Source organism: Ceratotherium simum, chromosome 35 (genome assembly GCF_057802395.1).
Source record: "Ceratotherium simum simum isolate JZ-2026a chromosome 35, ASM5780239v1, whole genome shotgun sequence".
In the NCBI taxonomy this organism is placed as follows: domain Eukaryota; kingdom Metazoa; phylum Chordata; class Mammalia; order Perissodactyla; family Rhinocerotidae; genus Ceratotherium; species Ceratotherium simum.
In genome coordinates this window covers 22,016,328-22,043,376 of record NC_141934.1, presented here as the reverse complement: position 1 = coordinate 22,043,376, position 27,049 = coordinate 22,016,328, and the positions used below count along the sequence as shown (strand labels likewise).

Genomic DNA, 27,049 nt, shown 5'->3' with positions numbered 1-27,049 from the left:
ATCAGCCCTGAGCTAACATCCATGCCAATCCTCCTTTTTGCTGAGGAAGACTGGCCCTGGGCTAACATCTGTGCCCATCTTCCTCCACTTATATGGGATGCCGCCACAGCATGGCCTGACAAGGGGTGCATCGGTGCACACCCGGGATCCGAACCCAGGCCACCAGCAGCAGAGCGCGTGCACTTAACCACTACGCCACAGGGCCGGCCCCTGAATCAGACTTTTAAGCTTTATTAGGTCAGACCTGGGCAGTGATTAGTCTAGGGCTAATTTTGCTCCACTACTAAGGCAAAACCAATGCTCTGTAAGTTAGAAAGTTTTCCACACTGGCTAGTAGGAACAGGAACTATTTCCTGTTCTTTGCTAGCTCTAATCCTCTTGGCTGGTTCTTCCCCAGGCTCTGGCAGTTTCCTTACATGTATGAGCTTATCAACACTCAGCTGAATACCTGAGTGGGACTCTTTAGCAGCCGCAGAGTTCTCTCTCTGTGCGGCTCTTTCCTCTCTGGTACTCTGCCCTGCAGACCAGCTGCCTTGGTCTCCTTAGGTGCCTTGTTTTCTCAACTCAGGGAGACTGTGGGGCTCTCCTCCCTTTGCTGCTGTCTGAAAACTATCCACATCATAAGCCGAGGCAGTGGTAGGGCCTAGCACGTCTGTTGTTCTTCTCTGAGATCTCTCACCTTCATTGCCTGATGTCCAGTGTCTTGAGAACCATACATTTGTCAGGTTTTTTTAGTCATTTCAAGGGGGAGGTAAGTCTGGTTTCTGTTCCTCTATGTTGGCTAGAATTAGAAGTGTCCTGAAAGCATTACTTTTACTTCCTAGATTGTTATAAAGTCTGACGCCATTCTGATTTGCATGTAACTAATTTTTTCCCTTGAAGCTTTTTAGGATGTGTCCCTGCTATTTTGAAATTTCCCCATGTTGTATGTTGGTGTGGATTATTTTTCCATTCGAAGAGCCTGACATTTAGTGAGCTCTTTCTGCCTGGAAACTCACGTGCTCTTGAGTTTTTCATAATTTTCTTGTTATCATTTTGGTACTTTCTCTTCTGTTTTCTCTCTTCTTTGCAGAATTCCAATTATAGTTGGATGTTGACCCTCTTCAACAGATCATTTTTTAATTTTCTCTCATATTTTCTGCCTTTTTGCCCTACTTTATGGGAGATTTCCTCAACTTTATCCTTTCATTCTTTTTTTTTTTTTAATTTTATTTATTTATTTTTCCACCGAAGCCCCAGTAGATAGTTGTATATCATAGCTGCACATCCTTCTAGTTGCTGTACATGGGACGCAGCCTCAGCATGGCCGGAGAAGCGGTGCGTCAATGCGCACCTGGGATCCGAACCCCGGGCTGCCAGCAGCGGAGCACGTGCACTTAACTGCTAAGCCATGGGGCCAGCCCTATCCTTTCATTCTTATATTAAATTTATTTCTGATATAAATTTCCAATACCATTGTCTTTTATCCTCTCTCATAGTCTTTTTCCCCCCTTACTTAATTGATGCAATACTTTTTCTTTTATATTTTATGCCATAGTTATTTCTTGGATATCTTGTTCTGTATTGCCTATTTCCTGGGAGTTGTCTATTTTTGTTTTGGTATTTTATGTGGTAGTCTTTTCCGCAAACCTCTGTTGTTTCTTGCGTGTCTGTGTATATTTAAGAGTGGGACACTAAAGGTGATGAGAAGCTCTCTTCAACTGGGCAATCAGCTGGCATTTTCACTTGAGAGTCCCAGGTGCCAGTAGCTGTAGACTTTCCTCTGGGTTAGTTCAGAGAACGGTCCTCCAGCCTGCTGTAGAAACCTAGGGTGGGCTGGAGTCATGAGCTTCTCAGTTGTTTCTCCAGAACATAACTTCTGGCCTTCTGCAGGGTGGTGGGGACTTGAACTTCTCCTTCTTACACGAATTTCCAGTCCTTGTTTTCCCCTGACACATGGGGCCTCCACTTCCGTCTCTTTACAATGTGCTATTTCTTAAGGGAGGTGCACATAAGCCTACTGACCGAGTGTGCTCCTGCTGGGTCATTTATCACTCTTCCATCAGCTGCCCTCTCCCAGAAACTGTGGATTGCAACGACAGACTTCTTTTGGTTCCATGAAGATGGGATGTGTGCTTTTATTTGATTTCCTCATTTTGGTGTACTTTTATTGTTAAGAAACCATCCACACAGTACAACATCCCTACAGAAAAGTGCATGGACGCATCCAGCTCAGTGTGAACACATAACTGTCACCACCACCCAAATAAAAAAACAGATGATTACCGAGACACCAGAACACCCCTCATGCTCCTCCCAGTCACTCCCCCTCCCCCGGCCCAAAATAACCACCATCTCAACATTTTATCACTATTATTTTTGACTGTTTTCAACATTATTTAAATGAACTCATGCCTTTAAATACTCTTTTACATCCGGCTTGCTTTGCTGATCATTGTGTTTATGAGTCACCCATATTGTTGCATGAGGCTGCAGTTTGTTTTCCTTCCTGTACAGTATTCTATTGTGTGCCATAATCTATTCTACTGCTGAGGGACCTTCAACTTGGTTTCTAGTTTTGGCTGTTACTACTGTTGCTGCTGTGAGCATTCTTGTTCATGTCTTTTGGTGAAACTGTGTATGTATTTGTTGGATTTACACCCAGGAGTGGAACTGCTGGTCACAGCGGATGTGTAGTAGATAGTACCAGTTTTCCAGAGTTGTTGTAGGTTACATTCCCCACAGCAGTGTATGAGAATTTTGTTGGTTCCACATCTTCCTCAGCCATGGTATTGTCTTTCTAGTCCTTTTGGTGGTGGTGTAGTATATCTCATTGTGATCTTAATTTGCATTTCCCTGATGACTAATGAGGATGAATATCTTCTTGATATTGGATGATGCAATTTTGAATATATTTTATTGTGAAATTTTTATTGTACATTATTGTTTATCAGTCACCATGTAAGTGCATCCCTCCACCCCTTGTGCCCACCCCCCACCCCCTGGTACCCACCAAACTGTTCTATCTGTCCGTGTGTTGGTTTATCCTCCATATATGAGTGAAATCACGCACTGTTTGTCTTTCTCTTTCTGGCTTATTTCACTTAACATAATACCCTCCAGGTCCATCCATGTTGTTGCAAATGGGACGATTTTGTCTTTTTTTATGGCTGAGTAGTATTCCATGGTATATATATACCACAGCTTCTTTATCCAATCATCAGTTGAGGGACACTTGGGTTGCTTCCACGTCTTGGCTATACGGAATAATGCTGCAATGAACATAGGGGTGCATAAGCCTCTTTGGATTGTTGATTTCAGGTTTGTTAGGTAGATACTCAGTAGTGGGATAGCTGGATCATATGGTATTTCTATTTTTAATTTTTTGAGGAATCTCCACCCTGTTTTCCATAGAGGCTGCCCCAGTTTGTATTCCCACCAGCAGTGGATTAGGGTTCTCATTTCTCCACAGCCTCCCCAGCATTTGTTGCTTTTTGTCTTGGTGATTATAGCCATTCTAACGGGTGTAAGATGATATCTTAGTGTGGTTTTCATTTGCATTTCCCTGATGATTAGTGATGTTGAGCATCTTTTCATGTGCCTATTGGCCATCTGTATATCTTCTTTGGAGAAGTGTCTGTTCATTTTCTCCATCCATTTTTTGTTTTTTTGTTATTCAGTTGTGTGAGTTCTTTACATATTATGGAGATTAATCCCTTGTCAGATATATGGTTTGCAAATATTTTTTCCCAGCTGGTGGGTTCCCTCTTCATTTTGATCCTGGTTTCATTTGCCTTGTAGAAGCTCTTTAATCTGATGAAGTCCCACTTGTTTATTTTTTCTTTTGTTTCCCTTGTCTGAGTAGACATGGAATTCAAAAAGATCCCTTTATGGCTGATGATGAATAGTGTACTACCTATATCTTCCTCCAGGAGTTTTATAGTTTCAGGTCTCACCTTCAGGTCTTTGATCCATTTTGAGTTAATTTTTGTGGAGGGTGAAAGAAGGTGGTCTACTTTCATTCTTTTGCAAGTGGCTGTCCAGTCTTCCCAGCATCATTTATTGAAGAGACTTTCCTTTCTCCACTGTATGTCCTTAGCTCCTTTGTCAAAGATTAGCTGCCCATAGATATTTTATTTTGGGACTTTCAATTCTGTTCCATTGATCTGTGTGTCTGTTTTTGTACCAGTACCATGCTGTTTTAATTACTATCGCCTTGTAGTATGTTTTGAAGTCAGGGATTGTGATTCCTCCAGCCTTGTTCTTATTTTTCAGGATTGCTTTAGCTATACGGGGTCTTTTGTTGCCCCATATGGATGCTAGTATTCTTTGTTCTATTTCTGTGAAGAATGTCCTTGGGATTCTGATTGGGATTGCATTGAATCTGTAGATTGTTTTACGTATTGTGGACATTTTAACAATGTTTATTCTTCCAATCCAAGTGCATGGAATCTTTTTCCATTTCTTTATGTCATCATTGATTTCACTCAGTAATGTCTTATAGTGTTCATTGTATAGGTCTTTCGCTTCCTTGGTTAAATTTACTCCTAGATATTTTATTCTTTTTGTTGCAATTATAAATGGGATTGTCTTCTTGAGTTCTCTTTCTGTTAGTTCATTGTTGGTATACAGAAATGCAACTGATTTCTGTAAGTTGATTTTGTACCCTGCCACTTGGCTGTAGTTGTTGATTATTTCTAATAGTTTTCCAATGGATTCTTTAGGATTTTCTATATATAAGATCATGTCATCTGCAAACAGTGAGAGTTTCATTCCTTCATTGCCTATTTGGATTCCTTTTATTCCTTTTTCTTGCCTGATTGCTCTGGCCAGAACCTCCAGTACTGTGTTGAATAAGAGTGGCAAGAGTGGGCACCCTTGTCTTGTCCCTGTTTTCAGAGGGATGGCTTTCAGTTTTTCGCCATTGAGTATGATGTTGGCTGTGGGTTTGTCATATATGGCCTTTATTACGTTAAGGTACTTTCCTTCTATACCCATTTTGTTGAGAGTTTTTATCATAAATTGATGTTGGATCTTGTCAAAAGCCTTCTCTGCATCCATTGAGCTGATCATATGGTTTTTATTCCTCGTTTTGTTAATGTGGTGTATTACATGGATTGATTTGTGGATGTTGAACCATCCCTGTGTCCCTGGTATAAATCCCATTTGATCATGGTGTATGATCTTTTTAATGTATTGCTGTATTCGGTTTGCCAATATTTTGTTGAGGATTTTGCATCTATATTCATCAGGGATATTGGTCTGTAGTATTCCTTCTTAGTATTGTCTTTGCCAGGCTTTGGTATCAGGGTGATGTTGGCCTCACAGAATGTGTTGGGAAGTTTTCCATCGTCCTCTGTTTTTTGGAATAGTTTGAGAAGGATAGGTATTAAGTCTTCTTTGAATGTTTGGTAAAATTCTCTAGAGAAGCCATCTGGTCCTGGACTTTCATTTTTTGGGAGGTTTTTGACTACTGTTTCAATCTCTTTACTTGTGATTGGTCTATTCAGGTTCTCTATTTCTTCTTGATTCAGTTTTGGGAGGTTGTTATGAGTCTAAGAATTTATCCATTTCTTCTAGATTTTCCACTTTGTTGGCATATAGTTTTTCATAGTATTCTCTTATAGTCTTTTGTATTTCTGTGCTGTTGGAATTTCTCCCTTTTCACTTCTAATTTTGTTTGAGCCTTCTCTCTTTTTTCTTGGTGAGTCTGGCTAAGGGTTTGTCAATTTTGTTTATCTTTTCAAAGAACCACTTCTTTGTTTCATTGATCCTTTCTACTGTTTTTTTAATTTCAATTTCATTTTTTTCTGCTCTGATTTTTATTATTTACCTCCTTCTGCTGACTTTAGGCTTTTTTTTTTTTTTTTTTTCTTTTTCTAATTCTGTTAGGCGTAGTTTGAGGTTGCTTATTTGGGCTTTTTCTTGTTTGTTAAGGTGGGCCTGTATTGCTATGAGTTTCCCTCTCAGGACCACTTTTGCTGCATCCCGTATGAGTTGGTACAGTGTATTTTCATTTTCATTTGTCTCCAGATATGCTTTGATTTCTCCTTTAATTTCATCAATGATCCATTGGTTGTTTAGTAACATGTTGTTGAGTGTCCACAGCTTTGTCACTTTCCTGGTTTTTTCCTTGTAGTTGATTTCTAACTTCATGGCAGTATGGTCTGAAAAGATGCTTGTTATGATTTCAATCTTCTTAAATTTATGTAAGTGCACCTTGTTTCCCAACATATAGTCTATTCTTGAGAATGTTCCATGCACGCTTGAGAAGAATGTGTAATCTGCTGTGTTTGGATGGAGTGCTCTGTATATGTCTATTAAGTCCATCTCATCTAGTTTTTCATTTAGGTCCATTATTTCCTTATTGATGTTCTGTCTGGATGATCTGTCCATTGATGTGACTGGGGTGTTAAGATCCCCTACTATTATTGTGTTGTTGTTAATATCTCCTTTTAAGTTTGTTAATAGTTGCTTTATGTACCTTGGTGCTCCTGTATTGGGTGCATATATATTTATAAGTGATATGTCTTGTTGGTGGAGTGTCCCTTTCATCATTATATACTGCCTCTCTTTGTCTCTCATTACCTGTTTTATCTTGAAGTCAAGTTTGTCTGATATAGGTATGGCAACACCTGCTTTCTTTTTTTTGCCATTAGCTTGGAGTATTGTCTTCCATCCTTTCACTCTGAGCCTGTGTTTGTCTTTAGAGCTGAGATGTGTTTCCTGGAGGCAGCATGAATATACTTATTTTTTTAAGAGGCAACTCTCAAAAAAGGAGATGGCCTCAGCCAGCCTGGACAGCAGGAGAATCTTTGCTGTGCTCACTGGGCAGAGAGCTGAAGAATCTCACTCCCTAGCTTCTCATGTCTAACAGAGGTCTTCTCTTTGCTGTGAGTGGTTGGTTTTGCTCCCTGTTTCTAGCACTCTGAAGCAACAGACAGAAGAAAAGACAGTTGCTTGTACCTCATCCGAGAGGGTTCTTGTTCTTCCTATAATCAAGACATACATAGGATACTGCCACTAAAAGCTAGCATTTATTAAGTACAAAAAAGGTGGAGTCCAGAGAATGAGAGTTAAGTGGGTCTGGGTGAGGACTTTGTGGAGCAGGAGGAGGTGATAAGCAAGTCAAGGAGACTGGACAGACCACAGACTCCTGGGCCAGGACAGCTGTGCGAGAAGAGGGCAGAGCAGCGATCTTGGAAAGTAGTGCTGAGCTAAGTCTTCACCTCTTCCCTGCATCTCCTTTTTGCACAAAGTAGTTTTAAATCCACTGCCCACTCCCAAAGGAGGATATGTGGTCTAAGAATGGCCCATATTCTTCCAGGGCAACAATCCACTTGAGGAAAATCCTCACATTGGCACAAGAGTACAGACTGGCTCAGGAGAAGAAGTGGGCAGAACATACGGGGTTCGGTTAAGCTTTTACCTTGGATTTCCAGCCCTTCAATCATACTTTCTATATGAAAACCACAGGTTTTCACAAGCAAGGGGTCGAGTGGGGGGAATGGGTAGTTTATGAGCATAATGGAGTAAGAATCACATCAAGTGCAAAGAGACCATGATAATTAGAAACACTTTAATTCCTAGCCACTTGGCGGCACTTAAGTATCAGAGCCATCCAAGCATGTCAGCCTTTGACTCTTCTCAGCAAGAGCAGATGATCACACAACTCTTAAGGTAAATCAAAATTAGATGAAGGTTATTTATTGGTGTGACTTTTTTCCTGTAGTGAGCTTCCTTTACACAGCAATGGTGTAAATAGCATCAAATTGAATGAAAAGTTTGTTAAATGAGCAACCATAAATAATTATAATAAATATACATCAAGTAACTTTACAGCACACATTTTTTAGGGCCAAGGTTTGGATCTGTCTGGACCTCAATGTGCTCTCTGGGAGAAGCAGTCGTGTTAGCAGCAGATATCTTACTCACAGCTATGATCTCATCAAGTGATGGGCCAACAGAAGCTTCCCAAAACCCTCCTAGGGAGGTAGCTGACAGAATTCTGAGTCCATTCAAGGGATGGGAAGGATCGGAGGGGACCAAGAATTTAAAAATACAGGGAGGAAAAACCACTTCTAATAAATCCAAAGGCTCTTTCATTATGCAGAAATGAAATAAGAGGATCCTTGGTGTCAGGACTACATCCTGGTGTGACCCCTAGTCAAGAAGGCTGTGGCCCCCCTGGGAGGCAGCGACCGACCAAATTCCTTCCAAGCAGGGAAACCGCTTGCAGGCACTCACCTCCAGACATGACTGATCCTGCATCAAATGTAACTGATGCAACTGGAACAATTAATCCAGGTTTGCCTTTTCCTTAGGTCGGGGAATCTTTTCTGTAATGGTCCTTAACGCATTTCCTAAGATAGTAGGGAGGAGATGGATGCTAATGGCTCTAGCTCTACAATCCACACATCTTTCCAACAGGCCAGGGCCACAGCAGAGAAAGGAGGAGCACATCCTCCTTCTCACCCGCATTCACACTCCAAAGCCTTCTAGACAGCACTCACTCAGAACGTCCAGTATTCACAATATTATACAATAAATACAGTGATGCAATTCTGTGAGAACTGGCAAGGCCCAAAATGACAGTGTCCAACAAGATGGCATATGCTGCTCTCGAACAAAGTCCCACTGGACAAAGACCTACTGGGGGCACAAATGCACTGGGGCAGGGGGTGAGCCTGGAGCAGCTCAGCCCTGGCACACACACTTACATGGGGCGGCAAGGGGAGGGTGCTGGGCAGGCCCGGCCGGAGGGGCAGAAAGAGCCCCTGGTGTGTCCACCTGGACTTGAAGGTCTTAGTCACTGACGTAGACCCCGAATTGAACAGAGCACCTCAGTCAGCTCTTTCTAAAATGGATGTGTGGCCCTTTCCTCTGTTCCTCATGTCACAAACACTGCCACGAGGAAGGGCTGTTTCTGAGTGCCAGAGGGGCAGGCTTGAGTCATGTGCTTTCCTGTCCAACCAGTCTCAGAAGAAGGCCCGACTCGAGCAGTGTCCCTCCCACTCCGCGTGTCCTCTCAGCTCCCGGAGCTGGGACGCACCCGGCCTGCTTCCATGAACTAAGGTCAGGAATGAACCCTCTGGTCTCCTGCTCCCAGGGAGCACTCAGTGGGAAACTGTCAGACCAGGGGCCCAGAAGAGACAGAGCAGAGGGGTGTCTGGCTGAGAAGGGACAGGGGAACCACTGCGGGCTTTTCTTCAGAAAAACCCAGACCATCAACAAGGTTCTAAAGCCAGAAGATTAACACATAGAGCTCCCTCTGTGTGTCCCCCGCGTCTGGGTAACTGGCCCAACCACTTCAAGATGGAAGGAGGCCTGCAGGAGCCGAGTCCAGGAGAAACTCCAGCTCGAGGCAGGAGGGGCAGGGCTGGCCACTGGCTTGTTTGCGGAGATGCTCTGCAGAAAGAACAGGACGCTCTGTGTGGCCAAGGGCATCTCACCACCAGCTTCCTGCTGGGTGGTTCTGTGATCTGGAACCAACTGGGGCCACACGGCATCAGAATCCGGTGGCTGTGGAGGACAACGTCCAGGAAGATCAAATGAGACACAAACTGTCTGAGAACCAAACTATCCTACAAACATACCACAGACAGGCAGCAAGAGAACCAACCCATCACAAAATGCACACATACACAAGGTGAAGTCTTCCAGGAGGCCCTGGAATGCAGACAAAAGTTTGGAAAAGGAGAACGTCGCCAACTCCTCACACAGGGCCCGGAGGGACATGCCCGCAGCAGCAGGCTTCTCAAACTGGCAGAGTGGTGCCTCGGTGACAGCCTAACTCTGGGGCTCCCTCCCCTCAGCCACTTAGGGGATCTTCACGGTAGTGAATGGCACAACGAAGTTTGTCCAGCATGATTTCCAGAGAGGAGTACTGGGGAAGCTTGATCATGAACATGCAGGTCTCCACGCGGATGTAGCGAGAGTCTGGAGAACCTACAGGAAAAACATCGGGCCAGCGTTAGAGCGCTGTCCGAGGATCTCGGGGAGGCCTGGCTGGCCTCTCCGCCTCCAGGTTTGCCTCTTTGGGCAGCTGTAAGCTAACCCTGAGGCCCATCAGGAGGGGGATGACGGCCTAGTAGCCTGGGGTAGGGCAAGAGAAGATTCTGGAGGAGAAAAGGACAGAAACGTAACCGCCGTACAGCACAGGCACCAAACTGCTGACCTGGGAGGGAATCTTGTTGCAGACAAGTTTGTTTGGCCAGCAAAGGGTTTTGTTTTGATTTTTTAATTGAATTACTTTTCTGATTTAAAAGTGGGAAGATTAAAACATTTCTGGATTTTTAGCTTTTTATTTATTTATTTATTTAATTTGTTTGTTTGTTTTGGTGAGGAAGATCAGCCCTGAGCTAACATCCATCGTCAATCTTCCTCTTTTTGCTTGAGGAAGATTGTTGCTGAGCTAACATCTGTGCCCACCTTCCTCTATTTTGTATGTGGGACGCCGCCACAGCATGGCTTGATGAGTGGTTTAGGTCTGTGCCCGGGATCCGAACCCAAAAACCCCAGGCCACTGAAGCAGAGTGCATAGACTTAACTGCTATGCCAACAGGCTGGCCCTGACTTTTAGCTTTTTAAAACATCAGAAGAGGGCCAGCCCCAGTGGTCCAGTGGTGAAGGTGGGAGCACTCTGCTTCGGCAGCCCGGGATCAGTGCCTGGGTGCAGACCTATACCACTTGTCTGCCAGTGGCCATGCTGTGGTGGCAGCTCACATACCAAAAGAGGACAGTTGGCAACAGACGTTAGCTCAGGGCAAATCTTCCTCAGCAAAAACAAAAACAAAAACAAAAACCTCAGAAGATATGCCAACATTGGGCCTGTACTGCCACTTGGTGAAGGTCGGGCTTGGTAGGCACGTGACCCCCCGCCAGGGGCCCTTCCCTCACTTATACTTGAGCTTTGGTGTCTGGGGTCCTGTCCATTGTTCTCCTTCCCCCGTGTAGGACCCAGCAGCCCCTGCTCCAAACTGAGGGAAGGGCCTGTGTCCCCCCACTTGAACATGAGCAGGGAGGGAGTACCTGCTGTGCCATCTGGGGGGGCGATCTTCATGGGGTACGGGGGCACATGGGCTGTGTCGGGGCCCCCGTCTTTGCAGGGGCAGGTGAACGGGATGCGTTCCTGGTTGCAGGCAAACTTGATGAACTTGCACAGCTCCTCCTGGGCGAACATCTCCAGCGCCCCCCAGAAGAACTCGATGTGCTGGTCTGTCTCCATCAGCCCCACCTGGTACATGGTGTGAGCCTGGGGAAGAAAGGTCCCCAGAAGTGAGCCAGGGGGCTGCTGCTAACCCAGGGCCTCCCCAGGCCGGGTCCAATCCGGGGCAGGGTGCAGCAGGCAAATGATAGCCACAGGACACAGGGAGATTACCACGGTGACAGTAACCACAGAGGTCGTTGTAGCAGCGCCTGCTGATGTGACTGCGGCCTGTGCGCCAGGCCTGGCCGCAGGGGCTCTATGTATGTCACCCCCTGACTCCACTGGGCAGGTCCTGTCACCGTGCCCACTAGAGGTGAAGTCACTTGGGCAAGGTCTCCCAGCTGGCAAGAAGCAACCCTGGGATGCAGGGCCCATCCTGCAGGAAGCTGGCGAGAATGGTCTTCACCTCAGGCTGGTGGCTTAAGACATGGGCTCTGGAGGCAGGCGATCTGGGTGGGAAGTCTGACTCTGCCACCTACTGGCTGTGTGCCCTCGGGCAAGGGCCTTCACCTTAGCTTCAGATTACTGGCTGTGAGCTGCGGATGAGCACAAGAGTGCTGGGACACAGAAGTACTCTAACAAGCCACTGCTGGCACTGCCTGCCAGCCCAGCCCGGCCCCGGGCCACCGACCTTCAGGAACTCGAGGTTGATGTAGGGGAGGCCGCAGGTCCGCAGCTCCATCTCCAGCGGGCTGAGCGTGGTGAGCAGCTGCAGGGGGATGATGGCGCCCAGGCCCGCCCGCACCGCCGTCACGCACTCGATGTTCTGTAGCTCCCGCAGCCGCAGGCTCCGGATGGCAGCCGCGTAGATGTCCTTGTTCTCCCATCTGTGGGGGCGAGGGGGCACAGGTGAGGGAGCAGCCGAGGAGGCTGACGGGGCTGCTCCTGGGTCTGGGGGCCACGTCCACTCAGGCAGAGATCCAGGCTAGTTCCCAGCAGTGCCCCGTCCCGGCAGCTCAGGGAAGCCCTCTCCTGCCTCTGCGTGTTTTCTAACAAGGTCCCCCTGCTGAAGGCATTCCACCACTTTTCCTGGTGTCCAGCGTCCTGCCTCACGCCGTCCCACTGGTGAAACCCACCCGTCACCTGACCCAGGCCCTCGCGCTGTGGCCCAAGTCCAGGTGGCGCTGCCATAGCCCGGCTGGCCAGTTTGGTGAGCCCCACCCCACACGCGCACACACTCACGCCACGGGGATGTGCCGGCCGCGGCTGCATAGCTCCACCTCCTCGCCCGTCATGGTCAGGTAGGTGAACCGGCAGCACGGCTTGTTGGGACTGTCAGGGCTCTCGGTGGCCAGGTGCTGGGAGGCGATCTCAGCGCACAGGGCCTCCAGCTCGGTCTCGTCGTTGATCTGGAGGGCAGAGGCTGACTGAGGCTAACTGCCTGCCCCGCTCCCAAGGCCCCCTGGAAAATGCAACCCCTGTCTCTACTTGGGCAAACACCAGGCACTGTCTGGGTGGGACACCCTTGGCTATTACGGATGGGCACAGGCACAGACCCGGCTAATTAGAGCTTGTCATCAGTTCAGGGATTGGCATGGGAGCCAGGCCTGGCTAACGAGACCCAAATTGAAGGGCTTTTCCTGGTACCGTTTGGAAGCAGGAGCCCTCTTTTGGTGGTGTGGACGTGACTGTAAGATGGTACATCTTGTACTGCTGGGGGCCATCTTGAGACCAATTATTGATGACATCATTTGAGCACCTGGATTCAGCCCTGCCTGAAGCCAAATCTATATCTGTACTTTCAGTTTATATATATTTTTTTTGCTGAGGAAGATTCACCCTGAGCTAACATCTATTGCCAGTCTTCCTTTTTTCACTTGAGGAAGATCTGCCCTGAGCTAACGTCTGTGCCAATCTTTCCTCTATTTTGTATGTGGGCTGCTGCCAAAGCATGGTCGCCGACGAGTGGTGTAGGTTCATGCCCAGGAACTGAATCCAGGCTGCTGAAGCAGAGCGTGCTGAACTTAACCACTAGGCCACGGGGCTGGCCCCACTTTTAGCTTTAAGAGCAAATAATTTTTTAAAAAAAATTTCCTAAGCTGGTTTGAGCTGCGATTTTTGTCACTTGCTACCAGAGAGTCCTGACTTAATTCCATCTGTGGAAATATATGGGCTACCCCCTCCACCATTTGGCACACCAAAATTAGGGTCCAAAAGACACTGATGTTACCAAGGAGATAACAGGATATGACCCAGAGGAGAATAAGCCTGCAGCTCTGGGATGGTGAAGATGGGAGTTAGGGTCCGAGCCTAGACTGTGTCCTTAGCAGCAACCTCCCCACCACGGTGAAGGCTGGTGAAGGCTGGTGAAGGCTGCAGGCACCCCTGACAGAAGTTCAGAGCATTGCTTCCTGCTTCATGTCCCTCCCCTGTGCCCCACCTCAGTGGCCCTGTCCATCCCCTTCAGACAGAAGCCCTGCCTGGACACTGCCTCACATCCCCTGACTGCCCCAGGCCCTTGCTGCCACCCACAGCCCCGGGAGGACTTCTCAGAGCAGGGCTTGGCAGGCACTCAAATCCCAGCCCATAGGCACTGCCCTGACCCTTTAGACGATTCCTCGTCATCTCTGGTTTGGCTTTGCTGCTCCCTTGCGCTGGCTGCCCTCAAGTGGTAGCTAAGGGGACGACCATGGAGAGTCTGGCAACCAGGCCCACCGAGTTTTATGCCAGTGGAGGCAGACTCAGCGGACACCTCTTTCAGCTGAGGTCCCCGTGGAGAGCAGCCTCGGCCAGGCCTCAGACACAAAGTCCACTCTCCTATGAGCAGAGGCGGCTGGCCTCAAGGTGGAGGGCCGGATCAGAGCCACCTCCACACTCTGCCGGGACAGTCTCTAACCTGAGAGCATGTGGTGTGGAAAAACACAGTCTTCCCAGCTGAACAGACTGGGCTCCAGTGGAGGCTCTGCTCCCGGCCAGCTCACCTCTCTGGGCCTCACCTCTCACCAGGCCTTGGTGTAAGGATTTCCGAATATAGGCCTCGAGCACGGAGCCTCACATAAACCAAGAGCAGCCTGGGAGCCCCCTGAGGACGGGATGTGAGCCAGAGCCTGGCCGTGGCGGGCCTCAGCGATTGTTGAGCCAATGGGCAGATCTGAGCAGCTCCCACAGGCCCAGCTGGCAGCTCGAGCACTGACCACATCCCCCTCTGGGCGGCTGGTCTGTGTGGAGAGGGAGGGTCAGCCACTGCTGTGGTCTCCCTGTCGTTGTGTGTCCCCAAGCACAGGGAGAGGGAGAAAGAGCTCTATTCCCAACCAATCTCAGGCCATCCCCAAGAGTTGACCTTCGGGGCTCCTCCTGAGGCTCTGCAGCAGAGCTCTTAAAAGGTTTCACTTTTAAGTTCCCACCCCAACACCGCTGTTCCTTCAACTGCCAGGAACCCTTCACCCTTGTCCTTAGGAGGCCCAGCAGGGCTGGTCAGGTCAGCGCAGTCGGCTGCTGTCAGCAGGGAGGGAAGCCAGAGGCTTGTGTTCCCGTGAAGCAAGCCTTGCTAGCAGAGATGGTTTACACCGCCGAACGTTCTTTGGGAAATTCCACTCAGTGTTTGGTTGGGGAGCTCGGGTCTCCCACGGTACGGGGCCTAAGCAGAGAGCAGGCCACGGAGGCGGAGCAGGGGCGCTGCTCCAGGACCCCGCTGCCCCCGGAATAAATGTTCACTCGAGAGTTCACTTACACTCTCGAATTTCTTGACGTAATTGTAGGTGAGTATGTCTGCTTCCTGCAGGTCTTGATCAGGGTCCAGGGGCTCCCCAACTAGCGTCTTCCAGAAGGAGGGCAGGAGGTCCAGGGGAAGAGGAACGTCTGCTCGAATCGCAATTCCCAGCAGCTGCCCCAGGAAGTGCAGCAGCTGCTCCTCCCCGTAGGTGATGGGGCTGGGGGTTAGGATGTACTTGCCCTGGAGGGGGAGGCCGAGGTGAGGTGACGAGCTCCGCCTCTACTCCTCCCTGTGCCCCAGGCCACCGTGCCCACGGCAGGCAGGAGGGAAGCCCCACGAGGTCACGCCCCTGTCCCAGAGTTTGCCCAGCCAGTGCAGCAAAGGCCGGTCTCCCCAGACCAGGAGGGCGCAGAGCTGAGGAGGACACGCACCCATGACCCCAGGCCATCGCCCCTCGGGCACTGGACGGCTGGGGCAGCGGGCCTCAGCACCCAGGCCTCAGGCCCTTACCTTGTTCTTGTTGACCGCCGAGCTGGGGCACAGCAGGAGGAGGGAGAGCGAGGAGCTCTGCAGCTCCTTACACACCTGCCACAGGAAGTGGCGGAAAGAGCCGCCTGCGGGACAGATGGAGGCCCGTCAGCACCGGGACCCCGCTGGCCTACCTGCCCGCGGGCCTGGCCCCACCCGGAACGTCGGCTCACTGGCCAGCCTGACTGGCCGCGGCAGAGTGGAGAGGAAACTCGCCTGAGGACCGGGAGACCTGAGGTCTGCTCCTGCCATGCCACGCCGGGAAATCCCCTCACCTCTGAGCCAGCCTCAGTCCCTCGATTCTTCACATGGGGACAGTACTGGACCGGCCTCACGGGCTAGTCTCCAGGATTCAACAAGATCAGTGCAGACCCCCACGCGGGGCACCTCTCACAGCCACGAGCTTACACTGACGTGCGGGCTTATCCGATCCACGTCTGCCTCCCCGGGCCGTGCCGAGAGCAGGGCCACATGCTCCTCTAGGCGCCGCCTCCCTCCGAGGCCCAGGGGCTTAGGGGTGGTTCAGCGAATGGACGAGCGTGTGGAGACACGCGAGGGGTAACCGCCGTCATCCCTCTCCTCTGCTGCCGTTCCAACGCGCCTCTGGCTTTCGTGCAAAACCCCTCTCCGGGCCGGGTCTCCTCTGCCCTTCCCTGTGTGGCCCCTGTCAGCGCCCCAAGGTCAGGAAGCTCTGAGGACAGCTGTGCACGCACACTGCTTGGTCAGAGCCACGTGGAGGGCCTGCCTGGGGACAGACATCAGGCCTGGCCCTCGCTCAGCCTCCGCGGAGAAGCAGGAGACGCCCGCCTGATGAAGCCGCCGAGGCCAAGGGCTGCGCTTGGAGTCGGACAGACCTGGGTTTGAACCCCAGCGAGCTGCCCGACCTCGGGAAGCTACCTGAGTTGGTGGTGTCCCAGCTTCCCCACTGTAAATGGGGACAATGCTGGTATCTTGCAACGTTTCGGTGCTACGAGGAGTGTGAGGCGTTGAGCGTGGGCCGGGCACATTCTGAGCTCTGGGTGAACAGGAGCTGTTCTCAGAGACCCTGGGAGGTGTGCCCAGAGAATGATGCCGCAGTGCTGGCTGTCGGGGGGGCTGCTGCTGGACCAGTGCCCCCACGATCAGAGTGGGAATGGACATGGAGCTGCCCCAGGGACAGCCTTTCCCTCCCAGTGTGCCCCGCCGAAGGAGAACTGCATTTCTTCTCCCATCCCAAGTGGGAGACACTTCCTGAATGTCTCAGGCTTAACATGACTGAAAGGGCCATGAGGGAGCCTTTTCTGCTGTTCCTCATCCCCACAGAGTGAAATGACACAAGGTGCCATGTTATTCATCAAGGCTCCCCAGTGCCCTCTCAGGGGCACACACGAGCTTTTAGCCCAGCCAGCCCCTCTGCCAGGGGCTCCTCCTGGGAAGAAGGCCACTCGCACTAAGGGCGTCTCCGGGTCCACTCAGCAGGAAGAGTGCCCCAGCACCCATGAGAGGAGCGCTCTCCACGTCTGGACAGCGCTGGGCTCAAGTCCCAGGCCAGTGGCAGGCACCAGTTCCCCCCCGGGACAGGGGCAGGTCTGTGGGGGCTGGGTGTGGAGAGCCTGGATGGGATGGTCACTCTGGGCACAGTCCTGCCTTCCACAGAGCAGGGTAACAAGGATGTGGCTTTCATTCTTGCTACTGGGGGAGATCTCGGGCAGTTTAGGCTAAAAATAACCTGGGGAATTTTTACATCCTAAACACAGCCTCCCCGCTGAACTGGCTGGACGGAGAGCCTGGAGGGGGCTGCCACTTACTGGTGCCGTGGACCTCCTCCCCAGTGAAGCGGATGTTGAAGGCATAGGTGGGGTCTCCGCCACTGGCTAGTTTGACACAAAGCTGAGAGGATGGCACTGAGGCCAGCTGCCTGGCCGCCTGGCAGAAGTAGGAGTTTTCAGAAGCTCTGATCTCCCCTGGAAAGAGAGAGGAGCTGAGAAGAGCCTTCCCAGTGGCCGTGTCGGCCCTTCCACCACAGGACAGACGCCTTGCCAGGCCTTTCCCCGCTTCTCGGACCTCGCCCTGCCCCCTTGTCCAGCCACCTTGCCTTCTCTCTGCTCTTGGAACATCTCAGAATCTTCACGCCTTAGCTGTGTGGTTCCCCCGGGGAGCGCGCTTCCCCTGTTCCCTCAGTGGCGGGCCCCCTCATCCCTCCGACTGGCTCTTCTCTCATGCCCTCGGGCTGGTGTCCTTCACGATGTTAGCCCGTCTGTCTACACGCTGTGACAGGGACTCCTGGCTGCCTCCCCAACATCCATTATCCTCTCTTCTTTGGGGTCAGAACCCCAACTTGAGCAGGTCCATGGCCAGCCAGAACAAAGTCTACATTTCCCAGCCTCCCTTGCAGTCACGTGTGGCCACGTGCTGACTTCTCCAACGAAATGTAAAAGCAAGGCGCTGGCTCCACGGAGCGGCGAGCTCCTTCCACGTCTCCCCCTTCCTCCTGCTGCCTGGAATGCAGCTCAGGAGGTGACCTTGAAGGTGGAAGCCACGCACCGGGACGCTAGAGCAGAATGGCAGAAGCAGCCAGACAAATAAGGAACTGCCAAAGCGGCCCTGGACTCCCTTCTTCTAGAGGCTTCTTTTTGTGTGATAAAGCAACTTGTTTGTTTAAGCACTGCTATTTTGCATTTTCCGGTCTGTGCAGCTAATCTTACCTCCCACAATTTCCAGTGGGTCCAAAGTGATCTCAGGCGCTGCGTGGTCAGCTGTCCTCTGCACGGTGGCGTTCAGCACCCGATTCATGACAGTCACCTTTGTATCATAGAAGATCAGCCCTGAAGGGAGGAATGTGGGACAGAGGCTGGGATGAGGCTGCTTCGTCACGCCCAGGAGACATCTAGCTTGCAGAAATACAAACCCAAACACATAAGAACACGGAGGCTTTGCCACAGCAAAAACTAAAAACCACCCAAGTGTCTGTCACAGCGAAAGGCTACGGACAAACCCTGGGCCCCACCACGGGCTGTATGGCACGGTGGCTCCAAGTGTGCGACACTGTGATCTCTGCAGCAGACTCTTAAATAGAAACGGAGTTCAGAACAGAATGCATGATGTGATACCCATTTTTGATTTAAAAAAAAAGACAAAAAATTGTGTGTATGTGCATTTATTTTTGTGTGAATAGAAAAGCCTGGAAGGACAGATACTCATCTGTTAACAATGGTCATCTTTAGGACATAGGGATGTGGGGGCAGATAGTGAGTCAGAGCTTTAACTTTATATATTTCTAAATAACCTGACAATTTTTAGTAAATTCAATTTTTTCAGAGGATAATTACAGTAACTGTGCTCGGGTGGAACTGCTGCTCCAGAGGAGACTTGCGTGTTCCATGTAAGATGGGGGCATCCTGGGCAGCAGCCTGGGGCCAGGCAGTGGCCTGGAGACTGCCCGTGGGCTCCGCCCTGGCGGGCACGGGCACTCACCTTTGGCCTCCTTCAGGAGGGCCGCGATGCCGTGAGTGTACATGGGCGTCTGGCGCAGCTCCACCAGGGGCAGGAAGAAGGTCTCCAGCGTGGTGTTCAGGGACTGCAGCAGGGCGAAGCGCAGGCGCAGGCTCTCGATGGGCACGTCTGCAGGGCACGAGCGGCAGTCAGGCCGGGGCTCAGCTGAGGGAGGCTGACACTCTATTTGTGAACAAACTCAGGTGGCCCCTGTCACTGGGGAGGGCACTGGGAGGGGGGCATTTCAAGTGAACCAGGAGGCTCCTGCAGTGGATTTTACCCCTGGGACCCCGAGATGCTGCTCACCAGTGGGCCCCCAATCTGCCTGAGCCTGTGCTGAGGGCGAGGCCCAGGCTGGCCAGGCGGGGGCCCCTCGCTCTCAAGGAATCCAAGGGTACCCCCAGCCCACCTTTGGGGCCATGCCAGGGCTGCATACTGCATTATTTTTAACTTTTAATTTTGAAGTAATCACAGACTTACAGGAAATTGCACAAATAATGTAGAGTCCTGCATACCTTTCACCCAGCTTCCCCCAGTGTGACATCATATCAAATCCAGGAAATTGCGACACTGGCACACTGACTTTGACCTGTTTGTCCTCACATCTGTCTCCTCTCCAGCTGGGAGGGACTGATGTCGTCAGGACAATTTCTTGCCCGCGTTGACCTCTGCAGTAGCCAGAGGAGAGCAAGGGCAGGTGGACACATGGCTGAGGGAGGGTGAGCAGGCTGAGCAGCAGCCCGTGGACACACGGACAGGCAGAGACACAAGCCCAGGGCCCATCTGCCAACGTGTCATGATGGGCCCCTTTCCAGGGGTGGATTTATGGACAATGTCCATTTTTTGTGTGCATTATTTTTTTGTATATTCTTAGCTTTTAATAAAAACACGTTGCTCTCTTGTCATTAAGGATAATGCCTCTAATGCACGCTATCAGACCACTCTGACCCCCTTGCTCCCGACGCCAGCCTGGCATCCGTGTGGCCTCTAGCAGGGACCTGGGTGTGACAGTGGGCCATTGCCTCCCAGCCACTGCCCTCCTGTACCTGCTGCATGGCTTGGTTGCAACAAGCACATAATAAGGCCTCACAAACTTTAATTTGGCCACAGTCACAGCTTCTTCTCTTTCTCTCCCTCTTTTTCACAGCAGGTGTTCCTAAGGATTTGTTCAATGGACGCGTAAAGGGCATCCAGTCCTTCTACACACCCCTGTACCGTCATGGGGGACACCCCCCCAGGGCAGTGCAGGGGACAGTCCCTGAAAGGCACACCCCAGGGGCCACATACTCAAGAGACAGGCCACTCTGGGGTCGGCGGCATCTGCAGGGTCCAGATAGACCTCGTGGGGATGGAGCCGCGCGGGTGTGATGGCAAGGTGGCGGCACAGCCGGTTGATGTACTGCACGAGCGCCACGTCCATCTCCAGGGTCCACTTCCTCGAGGCCTTGTGCGCATGTCGGACATCGATGCAGGCACACCTGGGGGTGGGCGGGAAAGGCAAGGTGGGCAGGGCCGCTGGGGAGACTGCTGGATTCCTCCAGAGCCACGTCCCAGCCCCAGGAGGACATCTGTAAGGCAGCCTTGCCTCCCAGGTTGTTTCTGGTGCTCAGCCAAGGTGCCGACTGCAGAGGGCCCACTCAGCGTGAGGGGAAAAGCTCCTTTCAGAAGAAGCTGAGCAGGCTGCAGGGGGTGGGGACGGCGCAACCTTTCTGGTGCCTTTGGCAACCCGCATCCACACGTGCCTCCCTTGGGCACGTGGACAGGAGGGCGTGATGGTCAAGGAACCTGGGCTCTGGAGGCCCGTGGTGAAATCCAGGCTACCCACGGTGACCCGGGCCACAGAGCACGCGCACTTTCTGAGCCTGTTTCTTCACCTATAAAACAGAGCCGGCAACAGCACAGTCTCACGCGCTGTCATGAGGACGCCAGTGGAGCACACAGCATGGCGCCCGGCACAGTCCAAGGGCACAGTGAGTACCAGCTGCTGGTGTCACTGAAGCCAGGACCCTTGACCCAGCGATCCCATCCGAGGGTGGCCTCTAGAGCTATCCGCACCGGCAAAGGTGTCTGTGAGGACACCACTGCAGGGCTGCTTTCCTACAGCAGAAGCAGACACGAGCTGAGTCCACTGCTAGGGGCTCCGCCGAACAAACGACACTACGTCCTGATAATGGACAGCTAGGCAGCCACTAAAATCGTCTGCTGGAGTAACATCAGATGATGCGGAAAAACGAAAAAAAGCAGATGGTAGAACAGTATGTCCTGTCTGACCCCTCTTCTATAGCACTGAAAACCCACCCCCAGAAAACGTCTACTGAGACATCAGAGTGATTGCCCCGGCCACAGAGTCACAGGGACTCTCCCGTGTCTGTGTAGATGGCATGAGGATTTTACTAAGTGTACACGTCCTTATTTCACAAACAGTAAGCTATTAACCCAAGGCAGGCAGGCAGGCAGGCAGGCGGGTGGATAGGTGCCCCTAGTTCCAGAGCCCACGGCCCCTCACGTGGGCCACCTGCCACACACAGCACGTCACGTGGGCAGAGCCCGTCTTGGGGAGGTGGTAGACGTGGCATCAGGCCTCTCCTCATCACAGGCCACTTCTGTCCCACCCAGGACAGAGGTGCTGAGAGAGACCTCGCCTCCTTCAGAAGGGGATCCCCGCTGCTGGGAGGGTCCCCTTACAGCCCCTTCCAGGCTGCTGATCCAGGCAGATGCCTTTGGCCGCCCTTAGACCAGCTGTGGTGAGGGGGGAAGCTGTGTCAGGGCACCACCATGGCCCCACAACACAGGAACGAGCCCTCCTAGCTGTTAGAAACGGGTCACTCCGCAATGAGTTCCTAGTCCAATTTGTTCCCTTCCTACTTAGAACGCAGTTTCTAGTTCAAAAGAGGTGATTCTACTTTTCAACAAAACCTCCAAAGTCATCTCTCTTACTGGCTTCTAAAACAAGTCAGAAAGCTCATCCCTGCCACCGTGATGTCAAGGCCACTGGGGATTGACTCTGAGCCTTCAATGAAGGTACAAAATGCTGGCGCCTAGCAGCAAACAATTTCTCAGCGCTGAAAACAGATTTTTTTTTTTTTTTTGAGGAAGATCAGCCCTGAGCTAACATCTGCCAATCCTCCTCTTTTTTTTTTTTTTTTTTGTTGAGGGAGACTGGCCCTGGGCTAACATCCATGCCGATCTTCCTCCACTTTATATGGGACGCCGCCACAGCATGGCCTGACAAGCGGTGCGTCGGTGCGTGCCCGGGATCCGAACCAGTGAACCCTGGGTCGCCGCAGCAGAGCGCACACACTTAACCACTCGCGCCACAGGGCCGGCCCCTGAAAACGGATTTTTAAAAAGCCTGCTTCTGGGGCTAGCCTGGTGGTGTAGTGGTTAAGTTCGTGCACTCAGCTTCAACGGCCTGCAGTTCACAGGTTCAGATCCTGGGCACGGATCCACATACCACTTATCAAGCCATGCCGTGGCAAGCATCCCACATATAAAAGTAGAGGCAAGTGGGCACAGATATTAGCCCAGGGCCAATCTTCCTCAGCAAAAAAACAAAAAATAAAAAGCCTGCTTCTGCCAGCCATTCTTTCTCCAATGCCCAGTACATCTTGCTGTGGGTGGGGGTGTGTAGGCCTGTGTCTGAGAGAGCCAGAGGGAGAGGGCAGGGAGAGTTCTTCTGGTTTGCAAACATCTTCCCTGCCTGGATTCACCTGCAGCTAGAAAGGAGACACCATATTTGTTTGGCCCCGGAGACTTGGGGAGCAGTGACCTTGCTGTGCTCCTGCCTGTGAAGGGGAGAGGGCAATGGAGACTCGGAGAGAAAGTGTGACTCCAAGGAAAACAGGTTCTTTGGAATAAGAGATCGTCCCTGTTGGACTGACATGTGCCGCCCACCTCCAATTCCAACGTTGAAGCCCTAACCCCCATGTGACCATACTTGGAGGTGCGGTCTTTAAGGACATATTAAGGTTAAATGAAGTCGTAAGGGTTGGTCCCTAATCCAAGAGAACTGGCGTCCTTATACGAAGACAGAGAGACCAGTGATGCAGGTGCACAGAGGAAAGGATACAGTGAGAAGGTGACTGCAAGCCAAGGAGAGGCCTCAGGAGAAACCACCCTGCTGACACCTTGGTCTTGGACTTCCAGCCTCCAGAACCGTGAGAAAATGGATTTCTGTTGTTTAGAACAGGGTTTCTTTTCAAACGGGTTAGAAAACCCACTTTAACAATTATGAAAAATCAGAAATTAACTCAGTAGGCATTAAAAACACGGCAGACAGAAGGGCTCTCCAGGAAGTATTTTCTTGGGGATGCATGCAGCAGTTGCAAATAGTTTTTACACAAGGTATCAACTGAGTTGAGGGACCACCTCTTACCTCTCAAAATGAAGATCATAACCACAGGATAAAATCGCCCTCCAGACACTACGGATGTCTTGCTTGGCTCGGTCAATAACAAACTTGTGAAATCCTTCCAAAGTCAGATACTTTTCCTCAGGGACTGATGGAAAAGAGTTCGCAGTGTTAGAAATTTGGTAAGAACTGTGCACAGCGGGGCCTCACAACATGCTCTGGCCGCATCCTCTCTTTCAGGGCCCAATCCATCTAGTCCCCCTTTTGTCTCCCGCCACTCCAGTGTCTGTTACCTGGCCATCTCTACCCACTGCCCAGTACACACACAACCCCTGACCTTACGGGGTCTCTGAGCCGCAGCCTCACATCACCAGGCTGGGGATCAAGCGGTGCAGTGCTTTCCCACAGGCCCTTCTTTCTCTAATCTCAGAAACATCCTGACTGACTAAGCCATGCTCGTGACAATGAGAATAGTTTCTCCACCTCTGCTGGGGCCTTTACGATGCTAAAGTTCTAATGCCCCAGGTAAGCGCCTTCTGGAAGAAAATGTCTAAGCAGATTTTGAGATCTTTACTTTCAGTCACAATCATCTATTCCTCCCCTTGGGTGTATGGTTATTTTTGGAGCTGCTATTTTGACCTCCCTGGTTCATGGTCATCAAAGACGGCATCGTGGGGCAACAACTGGCATTGGCCGGGTCTGTCTTCCCAACATCTCTCGCAATGCTGGCTGGCCTGAACCGGAACCCAAGGGAGCCCAGTGGTCAGGCAAAAGCAAAGAGGCTGGTCCCCAGGGTGGGCCGCGCGTCTCCAGCACGAAAGCAGCCCTGCACCCGGCTCAGGCCCAAGCTGCTCATTCACCTTCTTGTTTTTTGGTGGGTGACTTTTCTGGGTCCTTTTCATCTGGTTTGCTCTTTTCCGGTGACTTTGGCTTCACAGTTGGCTTTTTCTCACTTAAGGCAGTCCTGCTGTAGACCAAAGCATTGGAATCAGAATTCCTCACATGCCCACCTCCTCCTGATGGAGGAGACGCAGAGCCCCACACAGGCATGAGCTCATCTTCCCCCATGATGGCTCACGGGTCAGACAGGGCTGGGCTCAGGATCAGCTTTGTTCTGGTTGGGAAATTTACTGAATAAACCGATGCTTTAAAGTGTGAAAAACCTCGAAGAGACACTTTGCAAACATTCTTTCTATATACTTTACAGCTGTACTGTCCAAGAAGTAGCCACTAGCCAGATGTAGCAACTTAAGTTACAATTAATTAAAATAAAATGACAGATTCTGTTCCTTGGTTGCACATGCCACATTTCAAGTGCTCAGTAGCCACATGTGCCAGTGGCTACTGTACTGAACAGCACAAACAGAAAACAGTACAGATTTCCAACATCACAGCAAGTTCTATTGGATGGTACTGATGTAAAAGCATCATTATATATAATTAATTAATAAAAAGACACCTTATTTTTCTGATCATTTGAACAATTCCTCTAGAGACTAGAGACTCTAGGTAACACTTTGCTATCAGAGTCTCAACTATAAGTACTTGAGAGTCATAAGCCTGTATCTAAAGAAAATTCTATTAAATATGTATGTATATTACACATGGAATATTACATAGCTATTACAAAAAAAAGGAATGGGGAAATTCTTTGTGTGCTGATATGGAATCACCTCCAAGGTTAGTAGTAAACAGAAACAGCAAGGTACAGGCATTGTGTAGAGTTCCTGACATTCGGGTGTGTATATGTTTGCTTGTGTGTACACAGAAGAGTTCTGGAAGGCTACACAGGTAACACTGGCAGTCGCAGGGAAGGGAACCAGGAGACTTGAGGATGGAGGGGAAGAGGACTAGCTTTTCACTGCACATGCTTTTGAATTTTGTACTATTTTAACCATTTAAAATTTAAGAAAATAATACATATATGTAAATAAAAGGTGATGCACTTAAATGTTAAAAGTAGTTGCTATGTATGGGGTAATGAAGCTTTTTTCAATATGCAAGTGTGCATTTTATAGTTTTTCTATAATAACTATGCATTATTTTTGTGGTTAAAAGAAGTCAGAACTTTTTAACAATTCTGTACATTTTAGATGTTTTATTCATTCAAACTGGTCTGCTTTCCAGCCTGCACGGTCTAGATTTTACGATACTTGCAGAGAAAATGAAACGTTCTCTTTCAGTTGACGAAGCTGAGGACCGAAAGGACTCCAGCAACAAAGCAGAGAAGAGCTAGGATGTCTGGCTCCCCAGAGGCGCCGACAGCCTCCCAGGAAGCCTGCTGGGAGGTGGCTCCTGCACTTCCCTGGCTGGCCCGTCTTCCGAGACCCTTGGACGCCCACCTGACGTTGTTGAGCACGGTCTTGTCCTTGGCAGGGGGCTTGGTGATGGGCCGCTTGGTGCTCACCACCTTCACCGGGTGCTGCTCCTTCCCGGCTTTGCTGTACTTGCTCTTATCAAACTTGGGCTTCGGCACCCCGTACTTCCTCAGGATCTGTGGGGCACCAAAGGGGGAGAGGGGTGCTCAGGCTCACCCCGAGGTGCACCTGAGGCCCAGCACAGGCACAGTGGGGATGGGGCAGCTACCTGGGTGAGCTGGTCCTCCAGCACCTTTTTTGGAGGCCGGACATTGGTGAAGAAGAGGTGGAGGAGGTTGCCTGGCGTCTGGGAGTTAATCTGCTCTTTGCTAAGATAAATGTCAGACACTTTGATAGGCTTTGCCGGTGTCAGGCTCAGCATCTGCTCTGAATGGACACAGCTCTTAAATATCTCCGTCAGCACCTCTCTGGCCCCTGGCACCAGCTTCTCACCTGTCACAGAATGGAAGGAGGGCAAAACAATTCTGCCATAAACATGCTACGTGAGGATAAGCCTTGCAGCATTTTATTTGTTTATTTTTCATGAACAACTTATTTTTGGAAGTGGGTAACAGACATTTAGTAGCAATGATGAGCTGTCCACCAAAACCTGGTGTCCCCTTTTTGGGCACACACCTCAGTTATATGCCCAGCCTTCTTTGCTGTAAGGTGTGGCCCTGTGACGTGGGATGTAAGCCTCTCCTGGGCCAGTCTGCTTTCTTCTGCACTCATGTCCTCCATTGACTGCATGGAGATGACAAGCCCCCAGGGATGGCAGACCTCAGCACTCACCCTGGACTCACATGTGCAGGAAATAAACCTTCTGTGGATCTGAGCCACTGGACTCTTGGGTTTATTTATTGTGGTAGTTTGACCCACCTTAACTGAAACAACATGTTTCTGCCTATAGTCTCAAAGGAACAAAAGGATATAGAGACTGCAAGTATTTTTAGTGCCAAGTACAGGTTGTCAAACAAGTTATTACATTATTAGAAAACATGTTTCAAAACTGGCACAAGCAGATGGAAAAAGAAAGTTTTCTCAGATATAAGAAAATTGTCCAAGAGCACAAGAAAAAACACATTTTTTTGGTCCCCAAACAAGTGCTCCAGAAGGTGCTCCCACCTTTCCTAAGGGACCAGTAGGAACCCATCTGCATGCTTCTCCTGGCCCAGGACCCTGACTTGAAGCTGTCCTGACTCACTCATCACTCCCTCCTCCTTCCCGCTCTGTTCTCCTTGTCATTTCTCTCTGGGGATGTGACTCACAAGAGCCACCACCAGGTTAGGCTCAGCTGTGGGGAGCAGAGCACAAAGGCCTCACAGGCCTCTGGGCAGACGGGGTGTGGACAGGCGTGCGGAGGAGGTGGCCAGACCTAGAAGCTAACTCAGCAGAACCACAACTTAAAGAATCTCAAGCAAAGCTCGCGTAGCAGTTTAACGTGGCAAACGTTACCAAAAGACCGAGTACCTCATGTGGAGGGTTTCACTATGACAAAACCG

At 50.5% G+C, this 27,049-nt stretch overlaps 1 protein-coding gene across 7 annotated transcripts in view; it reads right to left on the bottom strand.

Moving 5' to 3' along the window:
- Positions 1–7,538: 7,538 nt before the first annotated feature.
- The window catches only part of HECTD4 (HECT domain E3 ubiquitin protein ligase 4), a 178,414-nt gene continuing 158,903 nt past the window's right edge, over positions 7,539–27,049 (bottom strand). For 5 of the 7 annotated variants that reach the window (XM_087424193.1, XM_087424199.1, XM_087424196.1 and 2 more), the window contains 14 exons: positions 25,777–26,000; positions 25,533–25,684; positions 24,051–24,157; positions 23,215–23,338; positions 20,127–20,317; positions 18,822–18,968; positions 18,053–18,172; positions 17,156–17,311; positions 15,351–15,454; positions 14,859–15,080; positions 12,371–12,537; positions 11,820–12,015; positions 11,011–11,233; positions 7,539–9,927 (listed from right to left, as the gene is read on the bottom strand). In XM_087424193.1, coding sequence (XP_087280319.1) covers positions 9,791–9,927; positions 11,011–11,233; positions 11,820–12,015; positions 12,371–12,537; positions 14,859–15,080; positions 15,351–15,454; positions 17,156–17,311; positions 18,053–18,172; positions 18,822–18,968; positions 20,127–20,317; positions 23,215–23,338; positions 24,051–24,157; positions 25,533–25,684; positions 25,777–26,000 — 2,270 coding nt within the window. In that variant the 3' untranslated portion in view covers positions 7,539–9,790. Of the gene's footprint in view, positions 9,928–11,010; positions 11,234–11,819; positions 12,016–12,370; positions 12,538–14,858; positions 15,081–15,350; positions 15,455–17,155; positions 17,312–18,052; positions 18,173–18,821; positions 18,969–20,126; positions 20,318–23,214; positions 23,339–24,050; positions 24,158–25,532; positions 25,685–25,776; positions 26,001–27,049 lie in introns of those variants that run through there. The other 2 variants (XM_087424194.1, XM_087424200.1) reach the window with 2 other exon arrangements.